This window comes from Stegostoma tigrinum, chromosome 18 (assembly GCF_030684315.1).
Source record: "Stegostoma tigrinum isolate sSteTig4 chromosome 18, sSteTig4.hap1, whole genome shotgun sequence".
Classification (NCBI taxonomy): Eukaryota; Metazoa; Chordata; class Chondrichthyes; order Orectolobiformes; family Stegostomatidae; genus Stegostoma; species Stegostoma tigrinum.
The window spans coordinates 34,502,398-34,517,876 of NC_081371.1; the positions used below are offsets into that span (position 1 = coordinate 34,502,398).

General features: G+C 41.4%; 1 protein-coding gene across 14 annotated transcripts in view; it reads left to right on the forward strand.

Moving 5' to 3' along the window:
* The window catches only part of LOC125461111 (suppressor of tumorigenicity 7 protein homolog), a 180,883-nt gene that overhangs the window by 43,992 nt on the left and 121,412 nt on the right, over positions 1 to 15,479 (forward strand). Inside the window, exon 1 of one of the 14 annotated variants that reach the window (XM_059652444.1) lies at positions 11,419 to 11,750. The exons of the other annotated variants lie outside the window; for them this stretch is intronic. Coding sequence (XP_059508427.1) covers positions 11,729 to 11,750 — 22 coding nt within the window. The 5' untranslated portion in view covers positions 11,419 to 11,728. Of the gene's footprint in view, positions 1 to 11,418; positions 11,751 to 15,479 lie in introns of those variants that run through there. 14 annotated transcript variants of the gene reach the window in all.

Sequence of the window (15,479 nt, forward strand, 5' to 3'; positions counted from 1 at the left end):
GCTAAAGGCTGAAAAGGTGATAGCACTGTGACAATTGTGAAATACTGCCAAAAAGCATACTGTTTTTAAAGTGCAGCAACTGGGACAAATAGAAGGGAAGGCAAACAAAAGGAAAAACATAAAAGACGGAAGTAAACAGATAAACCAGCATTTCACTGAAACCAACTTACAGGAGAAAACAAAGAAATAGGACGAGAAATGGAGGGCAAATACTTAACTATGGATTGCCACACCATTAACATCCTCTCTGAACTTAAGTTGTTCAAGTGATTAATCAATCTTTATAGATCTGCAGATAACTGACAAAGAACAACAAGCAGTCAAGCATCATCTTGCTTTGGATACCGAAGGGTTAAGAAGAGTAAAAACCTGTGGTATTTCTGACAATGACTGCAAAGACCCTGACAAAATTGTTCATATTTTAGAAGATCAGCTTAATGTTTGAGTAAGTTTCAGGGTACAGTGGCTTAAAGATCATGGTACACTGCCTACGGTATTTGAAATAATCATCCAAGGGAGAGGCAGACGTTGAGACAAATGTGCACAATGTGATTTCACAGAAATCGACTCAGCGAATGGCTTATGGAACTCTTCATTGCTTCCACAATTATCAAATCTCCTGAAAGGCACTTCTGCACAAACCGAAAGGAAAGGAATATTTCATTGTTGCATTCCAGTAAATGTGTATTTCAGTATTATGATCTGACCAAGCTCACTACTTTGGAAGTAGCTGTATCCTGGAAAGGCCTTGGATTGTGCCTACTACAGGATGACAAGCCTGTTGCATTTGGTTCTAATGTCCGCATGATTGTTCAGGCTTAGTATAGTATCATTAGTAAGCACAGAACGTGGAAATTGGTGTTAGTACATGATATTAAAGCCTTGTAAATAGTTATTGTCATAAGTAAACTTTGAAATAACTGACAGAATAAGAACTTAAGCCTGCAGAATTTTTTAGTTGGGCCAACATACTGTAAACCACAAAGGGCATCACTTACTGACATAAATTTCACAGTCACCTTCTCTACATCTACTCTATCGAATCCCTTCATCATTTTAAAGATTTTTGTCAGGTTACGTTTTAGTCTTGCTTTAACAGATGAAAGAAAAACTGGAACTAATGCCTAGTAACCATATTTAACACATCAACCTAAACTGAAATGAAACATTGATATTGCTTTATCTTGTAACTCTCCTGCTAACACACACGAGGTGTGTTATATTTTTATAGTGCCACATAAGTAAGTTATGGTTAAGAAAATGGATACATCATTGTATTTGAATGTTAAGAAAGTAAATGTGATAGTCAATTAGTGACGAGAAGTTCTCAGAGAGCTCACAAAAAGGGAGAGATACGGTGGACTTACTATCTTGGTGAAGAGAATTTGAACTGTAGGATCCCTTCAGTGTAGAAGCAGGCTATTTGGCCCATCGAGTCCACATGAAAGAACATCCCACCCAGAACTAAGCCCTACTCTATCCCTATAAACCTGCATTTCCCATGGCTAATCCACCTAACCTACATGTCTTTGGACTGTGGGAAGAAACAAGAGCACCTGGAGGAAACCCAGGCAGACATTAGGAAAATGTGCAAACTCCACACAGACAGTTGCCTGAGGGTGGAATCAAATCTGAGTCACTGGTGCTGTGAGGCAGCTGTGCTAACTACTGAGCTATCATGTCACCCTTGTGCATAGCTAACTAGTTACTGTAAAAAGATTAATTCCTGTTCAGCTTACAGTTTAAAATACATATATACTTCAAGTGTTTGAGGAGATTGAGAGGTTTCTAGTGATAAGTACATCACACTGCACAGCCAAACCACATCAGATTTTCCTTTAAATGATGGCAGCTGATTAGAATGGAGTGGAATATGTTCCATCCTGGAAGATAATCTTTTCGCTCCAAGTTCCATTATGTTTTAGACACCTGCCCATCGATTAAAACTTTACAGAAATATCGATGAATTGGCTAAAATATTTATATCCATTACCACTGGGAAAAGATGAAATATAAAATGTATAGCATAGTGCTCAATGTCAGTTTGATTATAAACAAGCTTACGCAGTTATGTCGATCTGATTTTTGTTAATGAACTCGTCCCATTTTTCTGAAGAAACTTGCTCACCAACAAAATTCTTCACAAAAAAATCTCAAACCCCATTTTGTTTGCATTGTAAAGAATGTAAAATTTATTAATCACTACCAGGAGAGGCACCACTTTAGAGGGTTAGTATTATTTAGCATATGTATTGCTCCATATTTATACAAGATAGTAGCATATTGGTTATGTTACTGGACTATTAATCAAGAAGCTTGGACTAATGCATCTGGATATATTAATTTAAATTCCACAATTGGTATTGGGGAACTTAAATTTGGCTAATCACTCTAAATTTGGAATAAAATGATACGTAATAGATGGGCAGCTGAGGGGTCCTAACGTAAATTTTCTGACCCTGTTCCTCAGCCGTGTAATTATCAGATTGATGTAAGTTTCAACCTTGTTTGGAAGGAAATTGACCGTCCTCATCCAGTCTGGCCTTCATGTTCATTCTGAAAAGGTCGAGCAAATCACTCAATTGTTTTCAAGAAGATGGTTCATCATCGGCATCTTGAGGGCATTCAGACATAGGCAATCAATGTCGCAAAGCTGACCTCCTGTAAATGAATAAATATACTTTAAAATACTTGACTGAAATTTGGTTTGGAAAACTGTGTCCATTGAGATCGCTGATTTCAGAATTCAGAATTGCTAGCCTTATACAGACAAGTCACAGATAGATACATCAATACAATCCAAGGGCAAGATCCTTCAGAATTCTTTGAAGATGAAGGAAGCTGCATAGACTTCAGGTGCAGAAAGGGTGGGGTTGGTAGTATAACAATATTGCAAACTGGATTTCTTTCTCGCATATTTCTATCAATAATTATTTTCTGGAATACCTTTGATTAAATATCCACCCCACAGATTCCAGAATATTTGATTAAAGGGATTTTGGGTGTACACCACTAAATTCCATTGCCATTAAATAAAATTAAGTTCCTACTTAGGTAATATTCCTGACTATTGTTCTACAGCCAGTAGAGCTACTAATATTTTGACAACTAACAGCCTTCATAATGAAAGCACTGGAGCTGTCTCACAAACCGAGTTCTATAACAGATGGTTAGTTGGGCAGTTTTCAATACAATTTCTTCGACCCATTCCCCAGATGTTTGTGGCTGCACCACAAGCTGCAATAGGCTTACTTCACAACTGTGACATGAACTGACGCAGAAGGCTGACATTCTGGCTGGGTCTGGGAATTGAGTAATTAACTCTTATTCTTTCTAGAAAAAAATTACATTCAAAGCATAAGAATAAGTTTAAATTTACAGTTTGTAAATTGAAAGGAACTGTTTTTCCTAGGGTGGAGGTAGCTCTTATGAGGGGGCATAGTCTTGAAGTGAGTGGAGGTAGATATAGGGGAGACGTCAGAGATGGGTTCTTTACTCAAGGTGGTCGGGGCGTGGAATGCAATGCCGGAGTGGGTAGTGAAGTCGGCCCAGTTAGGGGCATTTAAGCGACAATTAGATGGGCATATGGATGATAGTAAAAGGTAGGGATAGAGGTTAGATAGACCTTAGGTTTAGGGTAAAGGTTCGGCCCAACATCGTGGGCCGAAGGGCCTGTACTGTGCTGTACTGTTCTATGTTCTGTGTTATGTGAAGGGATTGTCTGATGTTGGGAAGTTGGATAACTTGGGCCTGTACTCATTTAAGTTGAGAGTTGAGAAGTGACCTTATTGAAATATGCAAAATTGTTATGGCTAGGCAGGGTAGATGTGGAAAAGCTGTTTCCCCTTGTGGGAGACCCTAGGAACAGAGAGCATCATCTCAAAATGTGGATGAGGAGTTACTGGTGTTTTAATTTTGTATTAAGATCATAATTACTTCTATCCACTCTGAGTGGTTTAGAAAGCCGAATTTAAATTTGTAGGATGTTAAAGTGCTTCATTATAATGAAGAAAGAAAGCAGTTTTTTAAGGGAAGTGTGTATCTATTTGACTTTTAACTTTGAATCAAGCGGTAACATGTTTTCTCCCTCTGTAGATTGAAAACAATTGTGAAGGATAACGTGTTTTTAACTTGCTTCTTTGTGATTTGTGGGAAAACTTCAACGTGATTGGTTGATTATGCTGTTTGATGACATTGCTGGTGCTGGGTGACCTCATACCTTGTCTTGTTGTGAGATTTAAACTGTGCTGTTTGAAATTTGTTAAGATTGCTGAGTGTTTGAAGACAGGTTTCTTTAACTTCAGCAGTGAATGCCATTGCTTTTCCACTCACTGACTGTAAAGTTCAGTCAAATGAAGATTATTGAACAATTATTTTCAAAATTCATCAGCAATTTCCAGAGGATAATAAATGGAAGAGAATGAGATTTATTGCTAGTGCCTTTTCCTCTTAAATTATCACGTATTCATGACCTTCACTGGTTGATGTCACACCACACACAGGAAATGGTCGTGATTGTTAAGATGCCAAACATCTCAGCCCCAGGATGTCTCTGCAAGAGTTACTCAGATTAGTGTCCTAGTTCGAAACATCTTCAGTTGCTTCATCAATGATATTCCTTTCATCGTAAAATTGCACCACATTTAGTACCAATAAAGCATCTCAGTTGCTGAATCAATTGTGCGTAAATACAGCAAGATTTAGACTGCAATCAGGCTTGGACAAAATGAGGCAAGTAGCATTTGCACCACACAGCTGCTGGTCAAATACCATCTCTAACAAGAGAGAATCTTTCCATAACCTTTTGACATTTAATAGCACCACCAGTGCTAAATCCATGCCCCTAACCCCTGCCAAGCCACCACCACCCCATCAACATCCTGCAAGTTACCATTGACCAGGAACTGAAATGGACCAGCTGTATAAATGCTGTGGCTGTAAGGGTGAATCAGAGGTTTCAGACATTATATGTTGAGGTTTCACAGGACATTGGTGAGGCCTGTTCTGGAGAATAATGCCCAGTTCAGTCGCCCAGTTATAGGAAAGGGTTCAGAAGAGATTTACCAAGATGTTGATGGGTATGGAAGGTTTCATTTATAAAGAAAAACTTTTTTTACTGGAGCACAGGAGGTTGAGAGGTGACCTTATCGAGGTTTATAAAATCGTGAGGGGCATTGATCAGGTTAATGGCAATTGTCTTCTCCCCAGGATGTGAGATTTCACGATTAGAGGACAAGTTTTAAGGTAAGAAAGATTTAACAAAGACATGGGGGGCATTTTTTTGGACAAGGACGGTTTGCATGTGGAATGAACTTCCCGAGGAAGTGTTGGATGTGGGTACAATTAAAAAATTTAAAAGACATTTGGATAAGTACATCCAAAGGAACTGTTCGGAGGGATATCAGCCATACTTTCTGATGTACAGCGTCCACGGTTATTTTGGTTTTTATCATATGGAAGTGGTCTATGAAGGCAGCTCACCACCATCTTCTCAAGGGAAATTAGGGATGGGAAATAAATGCTAGCTCAGCTACTGAACTCCAGGTCCCATTAGTAAATTTAAAAACAGGTCCAAGCACATGGTTTTGACAGAAGCTCAATGTAAAGACAATGTCACCAGTGTATTAAAAGAGACGATTCAGTGGCTATTAGTTTTATGTTTGGTTTAATTCCTTTATTCGAACATCAGAAGTTTCAATTGCCGAGGAAAAAGTGTGATGGATGAAAGTTCCTTTAAGAAAGCTCTTTGAGTAATATTTGGGCAAAAGAAAATTCAGCACCACCTAGTGGTGTGACTACTTAGGGTTCCAAGTAAGTGTTTATGTCGTATCAAAGATAGTAGGAACTGCAGATGCTGGAGATTCTGAGATAACAAGGCGTAGAGCTGGATGAACACAGCAGACCAAGCAGCATCTTAGGAGCAGGAAAGCTGACGTTTTGGGCCTAGACCCTTGTTGTGTCATTGGACTTCCTATTGGATATATGTTTGATAGCAGGGTACAGTAGTGCATGGGCCTATGTCACTCACTTAGTGATGTTCTAGAAGGATAGATTTCTTATTCTCCCTCTGTCATGACCCCCTCCTTTCTGTGACCCCCCTCCCTTTTTCTGTTGCCTCACTCCCCTCTCGTTTTAACCCTATGTCTTCCCTTTCTGTGTCACCCTTATTTGTCAAATTTCTTGTTACCTAAGGAGTTCATTCCTAATGGTTAAAAATACAGTTTCTTAAAGTATTGAAAAACTAGATGAGGGAGATCAAAAAACATTGAGGCAGTGGAAACGGAAGCAACTGCTATTCAGAATTGGACACTTGAGCTAATGAACTTGTTGACCCAGTGGTAGTAGCTGAGATTGAACCTAGTGAAGGTAAGAGAGGAAGCCTGGATGGCAGAAGCTCTGAGCCTATTTGCAGTTAGTATCTTCCATAATCTTTGACAGTGAAAGCAGATTATGTGGCTCGCTTTAAGCATCTCTGTATGTCCATCATCCTTTTCTTGTACACCACTACTCAGTCAGAGTCCTCATTTGCATACTTTTTAACAGCTAGTGTGTGTCGCCTCACTTCCAGGGAGCAGGGAGTTGGACATGCATTGTTCATTCCCACATCAGCCCACTGTTGCCTGGTGACTCACTACATGCAGATCCTGTTTCTACATTACTGTCTAGAATGTGCATAGCGTTGTGCGAGTGTCAGATTCAAGTGACAAAAATTCTTTTGTTAGGCAATCCTTGGCCTTCACGGTAAGGCTGAATTTGATGCTGAAGTAGTAGGTCTCAGGTAGGTGGAAGTATAAATGCAGAAGGGATATGGAAAGAACTGCATGGTTTTACCATCTGCAACTTATTCATCATGTATCAAATTACACGATGATGATGAAGTGACATTTGAGAAGGAGCATAAGAAGGAACATATATTCAACTTGGGTGTTTTCAGCATACCCCTCAACATGCCTTCATCCAATAATTCAGGGCATTGTCTTTTCCAAGGGACTTGGATGATACCTTCCCATGGTCTCTACTATTTCTACTTGATATGGGCCACTTTGACCTGGAAAAGCAAGGGAGGAGTGCCAGTGGTCATGCTACAATATGATGCAATATGCAGTGTGTTCAATAAGGTTAACTTGGCTGAATAGTTGGAAATATGTGGAGACTCTAAACTGTGGCTATGAGTCTTAAAGTGTGTGAGAGTGAAGTGGCATATCTGTATGGTAGCCAAGAGTGCTGATTGCAAGAGATTATTGATGGGTGAGCGATGAGGATGATATGCACTAAGCAATGTGCGTGGACAGTGGTATGGTGATCATGGAGGTCACCTCGACAGAGCACTGGATCGTTGCAGGTCTGCGCCTGAGCCACCAAGCTTCTCCATGGTGTTTGTGTGAACTCTTTAGCCTCTTTCTATTGAGACTATATGCCATTTTTAAAAATCTTCTCACTCCCAGAATGTGTCAATGTATACTTATCCACATTAAGTGAGTGATATTGGGAACTGCAGATGCTGGAGAATCCAAGATAATGAAATGTGAGGCTGGATGAACACAGCAGGCCCAGTAGCATCTCAGGAGCATAAAAGCTGACGTTTCGGGCCTAGACCCTTCATCAGAGAGGGGGCTGGGGTGAGGGTTCTGATATAAATAGGGAGCGAGGGGGAGGCGGACCGAAGATGGAGAGAAAAGAAGATAGGTGGAGAAGAGAGTATAGGTGGGGAGGTAGGGAGGGGATAGGTCAGTCCAGGGAAGACGGACAGGTCAAGGAGTTGGGATGAGGTTAGTAGGTAGGAGATGGAGGTGCGGCTTGGGGTGGGAGGAAGGGATGGGTGAGAGGAAGAACAGGTTAGGGAGGCAGAAACGGGTTGGACTGGTTTTGGGATGCAGTGGGTGGAGGGGAAGAGCTGGGCTGGTTGTGTGGTGCAGTGGGGGGAGGGGACGAACTGGGTTGGTTTTGAGATGCGGTGAGGGAAGAGGAGATTTTGAAGCTGGTGAAGTCCACATTGATACCATTGGGCTGCAGGGTTCCCAAGCGGAATATGAGTTGCTGTTCCTGCAACCTTTGGGTGGCATCATTGTGGCACTGCAGGAGGCCCATGATGGACATGTCATCTAAAGAATGGGAGGGGGAGTGGAAATGGTTTGCGACTGGGAGGTGCAGTTGTTTATTGCGAACTGAGCGGAGGTGTTCTGCAAAGCGGTCCCCAAGCCTCCGCTTGGTTTCCCCAATGTAGAGGAAGCCACACCGGGTACAGTGGATGCAGTATACCACATTGGCAGATGTGCAGGTGAACCTCTGCTTAATGTGGAAAGTCATCTTGGGGCCTGGGATAGGGGTGAGGGAGGAGGTGTGGGGGCAAGTGTAGCATTTCCTGCGGTTGCAGGGGAAGGTGCCAGGTGTGGTGGGGTTGGAGGGCAGTGTGGAGCGAACAAGGGAGTCATGGAGAGAGTGGTGTCTCCGGAAAGCAGACAGGGGTGGGGATGGAAAAATGTTTTGGGTGGTGGGGTCGGATTGTAGATGGCGGAAGTGTCGGAGGATGATGCGTTGTATCCGGAGTTTGGTGGGGTGGTGTGTGAGAACGAGGGGGATCCTCTTAGGGCGGTTGTGGTGGGGGCGGGGTGTGAGGGATGTGTTGCGGGAAATGTGGGAGACGTGGTCAAGGGCGTTCTTGACCACTGTGGGGGGAAAGTTGCGGTCCTTGAAGAACTTGGACATCTGGGATGTGCGGGAGTGGAATGCCTCATCATGGGAGCAGATGCGGCGGAGGGGGAGGAATTGGGAATAGGGGATGGAATTTTTGCAGGAGGGTGGGTGGGAGGAGGTGTATTCTAGGTAGCTGTGGGAGTCGATGGGCTTGAAATGGACATCAGTTACAAGCTGGTTGCCTGAGATGGGGACTGAGAGATCTAGGAAGGTGAGGGATGTGCTGGAGATGGCCCAGGTGAACTGAAGGTTGGGGTGGAAGGTGTTGGTGAAGTGGATGAACTGTTCGAGCTCCTCTGGGGAGCAAGAGGCGGCGCCGATACAGTCATCAATGTAACGGAGGAAGAGGTGGGGTTTGGGGCCTGTGTAGGTGCGGAAGAGGGACTGTTCCACGTAACCTACAAAGAGGCAGGCATAGCTGGGGCCCATGCGGGTGCCCATGGCCACCCCCTTAGTCTGTAGGAAGTGGGAGGAATCGAAAGAGAAGTTGTTGAGGGTGAGGACGAGTTCGGCTAGGCGGATGAGGGTGTCGGTGGAGAGGGACTGGTCGGGCCTGCAGGACAGGAAGAAGCGGAGGGCCTTGAGGCCATCTGCATGCGGAATGCAGGTGTATAGGGACTGGACGTCCATGGTGAATATGAGGTGTTGGGGGCCAGGGAATTGGAAGTCCTGGAGGAGGTGGAGGGCGTGGGTGGTGTCACGGACGTAGGTAGGGATTCCTGGACCAAAGGGGAGAAAATGGAGTCCAGATAGGTGGAGATGAGTTCGGTGGGGCAGGAGCAGGCTGAGACGATGGGTCGACCAGGGCAGGCAGTTTTGTGGATTTTGGGAAGGAGATAGAAACGGGCCGTGCGGGGTTGGGGAACAATGAGGTTGGAGGCTGTGGGTGGAAGGTCCCCTGAGGTGATGAGGTCATGAATGTGAAGTGAGTACCTGTTTGTAACTTGCTCTAATTTGTTTCCTGAAATATTTGACCATTTTTCTTACTGTTTATCAAACTTCTTCGTTTTGTGACAAAGGCAAGTTTCAAGACTTTAGAACCAAAATCAGCTTAGTAGTAGCTCCTCAGTTTTTGCCACTTGCAGCTTTTCTCCAATATAACACCTACTTACCAATGTTGTCTGTGCCTTGCCTATTGAGTACAGAGTGTCCTCACTTAAAATTCAGGGTTGCATTCCTGAAAATCACAACTTTAAATAAAGCGACTTTAAGTGAAGCGTGGTTTCCCATTGTAATTGATGATAAAGCCTGAGTTAAGTTCCTGAGGACAACTCTTGCCCAGAAAAGCATATGTAAAAGTTAAAATACTATGCCTTACATGTACAGCACTATGCGTTCCTAGCTGAAATAACTTGCAAACCAAAACAAAGAAGACTTCAATGAAAAAAGCAGGCTTCTTGCTTACGGAGAAGTCTTTAATAAAACACACAGTATAGGTGCAGCACAAATTCCTCAACTGTTATATCTGCATAGGTGAACCACTGTGGAGGACAATACACCAGAGAATTCAGTTTAAAAAATTAAGTTGTAGCAGCACATGCAAACAACCGAGAAATAAATAAAAAAGAAATTAAAAACAAAGTTTACTTCAGTACTTGAGCAGAAACCATTAAAAATAGTAATGCAAGATTGCAAAGTGTGGAGCTGGATGAACGCAGCAGGCCAAGCAGCATCTTAGGAGCATGCTAAGATGCTGCTTGACCTGCTGTGTTCATCCAGCTCCACACTTTGTTATCTTGGATTCTCCAGCATCTGCAGTTCCCATTATCTCTGATCAAAAATAGTAATGCACTTTGGCTGGATAAAGACATAACTGCTCCAAGTCCAGCAGCACAGCCAGGAGGCCTCACTGATGAAGGAGTGATATGAGAGGCTCAATGATGCCAGCTGCAACCAAGAAGTAAGTAACAGGGAATGGTGCCTTAAATACGTAGAGAAGACATTTAAAATAAACTTTAAAACAAAACGACTTTGAAGGGGGAAATTTAAACTCTCCCTATCACTGTTGCTACATTTTCAGTTTCCTTATATGCGTGTTCTTCTTAAACAACTTCTACAGAACTATTTTCACTGCATCTACTAAATACCGTCTCTCTATTCAGTTTACCACTTCTTCACAAAACCCTGCGAATTTGCTGCACAATATTGTTTCATTGGGTCAGTTTGAGCTACTTGCGATTTTACTGATAATTTGTTAAGCCTTGCATTTATAAATTGCACATTATTAATTGTTTGAAACCATTTTTCACCCTGGGTCATGGCATTTATTTAGCAGTCTCTGCTTATTTGCAACATTTCTTTCGGCATCTTAACAAAGGGAGGCCAAACCATTTTAATAATATCTATATTATTGAATTGACAAGTAGGTCTGATTTACTAAAAGATGAACGTTTTTTGACATGCACATGCCCTTACACTGTACCATTATACCACACACTGTACAGCACTTTCAGTTTTCTTGCAAGTTCTCTTTATTTTAAAACTCATTTACATGTTCTCATAATAGTGCATTATTTTATACTTGCGTCTGGCTGACAAAACAAAAAAAACAATGGTCTCCAGTGATCCAGTATGTATATTCCCAGAGGAGAATATATATTTTTTCTCTCTCCTCTGTCTCTCTCTCTTGAATCTCATTTTCCATTCATTCTGTTTCTGCTGTTGGTCCTGGTTAACAGGAATCAGTCTTTGCAGTAAGTGCCTTTGACGTCACTCAGTGTATGCAGCCTGTGCTATTGTCTTACTCTGAGCTGTACTGTGTATCGCAGTGTCTGGGTTCAGCTCTTCATTCAGATCCACTGCAGCAAGACAAGAGAGTACTTGGTCTTTCATTTCAGCTGAATTTCCAGCAGAAGCTTTTGGCTTTTACTTGTAAGAGAAGCATAAACAGTATTTTGTTGAGGACTGCTGTGTGTTGTATCAGCTTTCAGGCTTGAACAAGGCAGCTGGCAGCCGCAGAGCTTGGGCTGCATTGTCTAGTCTCATGACCCCTGCTGTGTAGGTGCCTCATCTTTTTGCAGCATCTGAACCAGCCATGTTCGGCACGGAGTCTTCATGTAAGTACAGTACTGCAGCACTCCAATGATTAGTAGCATCTTTAGCGTTGTACCAAAGCTTTGTTCTATTTGCACAGAATACAGGCTTTAGTCAGGGCTACTTCAAACAATGATTTCACAGCACCTCTTACAGTGGGATTCTCTGTGAATCAGATCTGAAAGATTCATGCCACTATCTGTTTTTGAGGATTTCAGAGAATAATCATCTGAGCTTTGTTATTATTTTGTATGAATTATATTAATAACACAAATGTAATCAAGACACCAGAAATTAACAAAAACAAGGCCTTTCTGGCAAAAAGCAATAAATCCCAGAGCAAGGAGTGGAATGGATGAATTTGTTATAGAAGTGCACTGCGCAGAATTTACCCCGAGCTCAAAAATTAAGAAGTGAATTTATCAAAATATACTTTGTTGTACATTATGAGGCCTAGTGACAGGACTGAGTAGAGTTCATGAAGTTTTAAAACCCTAAAGGCTCCTCATGTGTTCTGGGACTTGTACCCATAAATTATAACAGTCTCAACAGAGAATTGTTGCCTGGGAAATGGGGATTAACCCCCACCAATTTTCTTTTATTGCAGTTGCTATTGACTGGAGATCTAGACATTGTGCACAGATTCTGAATGCTCTGGTGCTGTTATTTGTCTGTTTGATAAGATGGCACAGTGATGATTTACATGGAATCAGTTCAGCAGCTGGGTAAATGAATATGTGTGCTGTTGTGAGCTGTCCATCTTGAAAGAACATTGACATTTGTGTTTGGCTGGGGAGGGCCTGTTATCACAAAGTGAACTGTTAGTCACAGCGCTCCCTTGTTTAATAAAGCTGTCCATGGTTTACCCAATTCACCCTTATGTTTGCTGATATCTCTTGCTGCTGTGGTAACAAGATTGTGATAGCTGAAAATTGATATCTCCTGCAAACTGGCATACTAACTATGGATTTATAATGAAGTCTGAGGGTGTTTAAATGGCCCAAGTGTTCCATGTGAAGGGAGAGAGTTTGGCTGATTAGTGGCATTGCGGCTCACATTCAAAATAAAATCAGATTAGCTTACCACATAAAATATCATTTTAGATATTGTTCACAGCAAAAACGCCCTTCTCATGGGGCGTAATGATATTATATCATCAATTTCTTTTTGGACCTTTTTTAATTATGACAACCTAAATCAGTTAGGAGGATGTCTAGATATGGTTATATATTAACTGGTGGATTTTATCCAGTGCTAAATCCTGGTGGCCTCACCTTTTCTATCTTTAAGAGAGTCTAGAGCAATGAAACAAAACGGTAGTGCTACTTGCTTAGAGATTGCTGGAAAAGCTCAGCAGATCTGGTAGCATCTGTGAAGAGAAATCAGAGTTAATGTTTCAGGTCTGGTCACCCTTCCTCAGTTCTGAGCTTTTCCAGCAGTCCCTATTTTTGTTGCTGATTTACAGCATTTGCAGTTTTTCCGGTTTTTATTTGGGTTACTTTCTTGTTTAGTTCTGTGTTTGAGTTTTAATACATTTCTGTAATTCCGCTGTGGAATTTCATTTTTCTAGAAGGATGAGAATATCCATGTGTTTGAACTCATGCAGTGAGAGCTCTGTATTCACCATATTATCTGGACAGATTATTTAGACATAGTTCTTTGAACTGATGGCTCTAAATTTTAGCTTCTGTGACCCAAATAGGTATTAGGTACATCCTTTTCTAAACAAAGCAAATGCCAATAAAAAGTCTGTTCTATATATAGTTAATTCTTGCCTGATGTGTATGTGAAAGGATCATTAACAGTTAGAATTGCAAGGAAATGGTGCCTGTATTTTTGAGTTTTCACAAGTTTTGCATTCAGTCTGCTTTTATTCATCGAATGATAATAACTCTTCTGACCAGGTGAGGAGAGGTAGCGGGATGCCCCTCTTCTCTCACTCCTCAATGGATGGAAGATTTTTATCTTTTAAAAAGTCACATGCTTTCCAATTTTGTGAATATTTAACTGCTCATTCACTGTAACTATAAAAGACACAAATAAACAGGTTTCCTTGAGACAAATAGTATTTATTGCAGTTGGCCCAGTCTACAAAAGTAACAAAGCTCCAATTTTCGCTTTGAAGTTCACAGATAAACAGATAACTTGGTGGGAGGACAGAATAGGTAAAGTGAATGTGTGCGTAACTCCTGAAGTTAGGTGACTTGGTTATCTTTAAGCTACACTTGGTGGCCATTCTGAGTTTGGCACCCAGGAGGGTTAAAGATGAAGATAAATATTGTATCTATCCTTTTGAAGATAGCTGCTGCTGGGTTGAACCCATTTTTAAAAATCACTTTCCAGGGCATTATAAGAATTTTTTAAAAAATCAGCAGCGATGGTTTGAAACTTACAAGTTGTCTGGAAGTAGAGAAACCCTCACAGGAATCTTGTTTCTTCAGGGCCTCGTTTGCTTGTCCTGATCTGCAGACAATTCAAGTACTTAAACACTCACAGGTTTAGTCGGCTTGTGAGGTGACCCTCTTTCTCCAACTGCTCATTTACCCCAAGTATGGCCTGGCTATAATGGATTCCTTGTACATGGCTTATGTGTCTAGACGATGTCTAGACAAAGTACTTTCATAGCCAGAGTCCCAATGATCCATGAAATTATGGTTTCAGAGATTATAGGAACTGCAGATGCTGGAGAATCTGAGATAACAAGGTGTAGAGCTTGGTGAATACTGCAGGCAAAGCAGTAAGGCCGGCGTTTTGGGCCTAGACCCTTCTTCAGAAAATCTTTCTGAATTTTTCTGAAGAAGGGTCTAGGCCCGAAACGTCAGCCTTCCTGCTCCTCTGATGCTCCTTGGTCTGCTGTGCTCATCCAGCTCCACACCTTGTTAGCTCATGAAATTATGGCTGTTGGTTTATCTCCTTCCAGCTGAATACCCAGATGATTGCCTGGATGCTTTTCCGATGGGTAGGTGATGGCCCCAATTCTTAATCCTTCAAGGAGATGTTCATGGTGAGACTTTGCAAATAGTTGCCTCCATTTCAATAGCTTTGGAATGCAGGGGTGTGGTGACGCAAATGCTTGATCATCTTTGACTGAGAGTTCAAGTCCATGGAATGAGGTTTCAGACTTTTTAAAAAGGAACTTTGCAATTTCTAGCCAGTAAAAATTATAAAGTCTTTTTCATGCTTAACATTATTTCACTACAGCTCTGAGCCAATAAATTGTTCACTGATTTTACTTTTTATTTCCTCATATAAAATAATGTATTTTTGATATCATGGCTTAGTAAGTTATTCCTGTTGTGCTTAAACTGTTTCTGATAAAATATTAAAAATATAATGCAAGCGAGTGAAACAAGTGATGTAAAGGATTAACTATATCGATACACAAACTGTCGTTACTGAGCATGTGCATAAGGAGCTGTGTCATTGTGATACCAGATCACATGGGGCTGAGCTGTGATGGAGAACCCATGAGCAAAGGCCTGATTTACTCTGCTGAGCTATATAGTTCATAGGAATAAATGTTAACAGTTACATAATTCTTGTTTTTAATGTTGATGCGCCTCAAGCTCTAGAAGCTCCTAATGATATCCCTTCAATATTGAGGAGCATCAACTTGATTTGGGTTGCTGCATTTATTTAATGTTTATGATTTATATTTGTTTCAGCTCTGAGCAGAAGACCACACGGTGATTACTAAAATAGGTAGAAGTTAATTTGTTTGTGGACTCTGCCACAAATAAGCAGTTTAAACT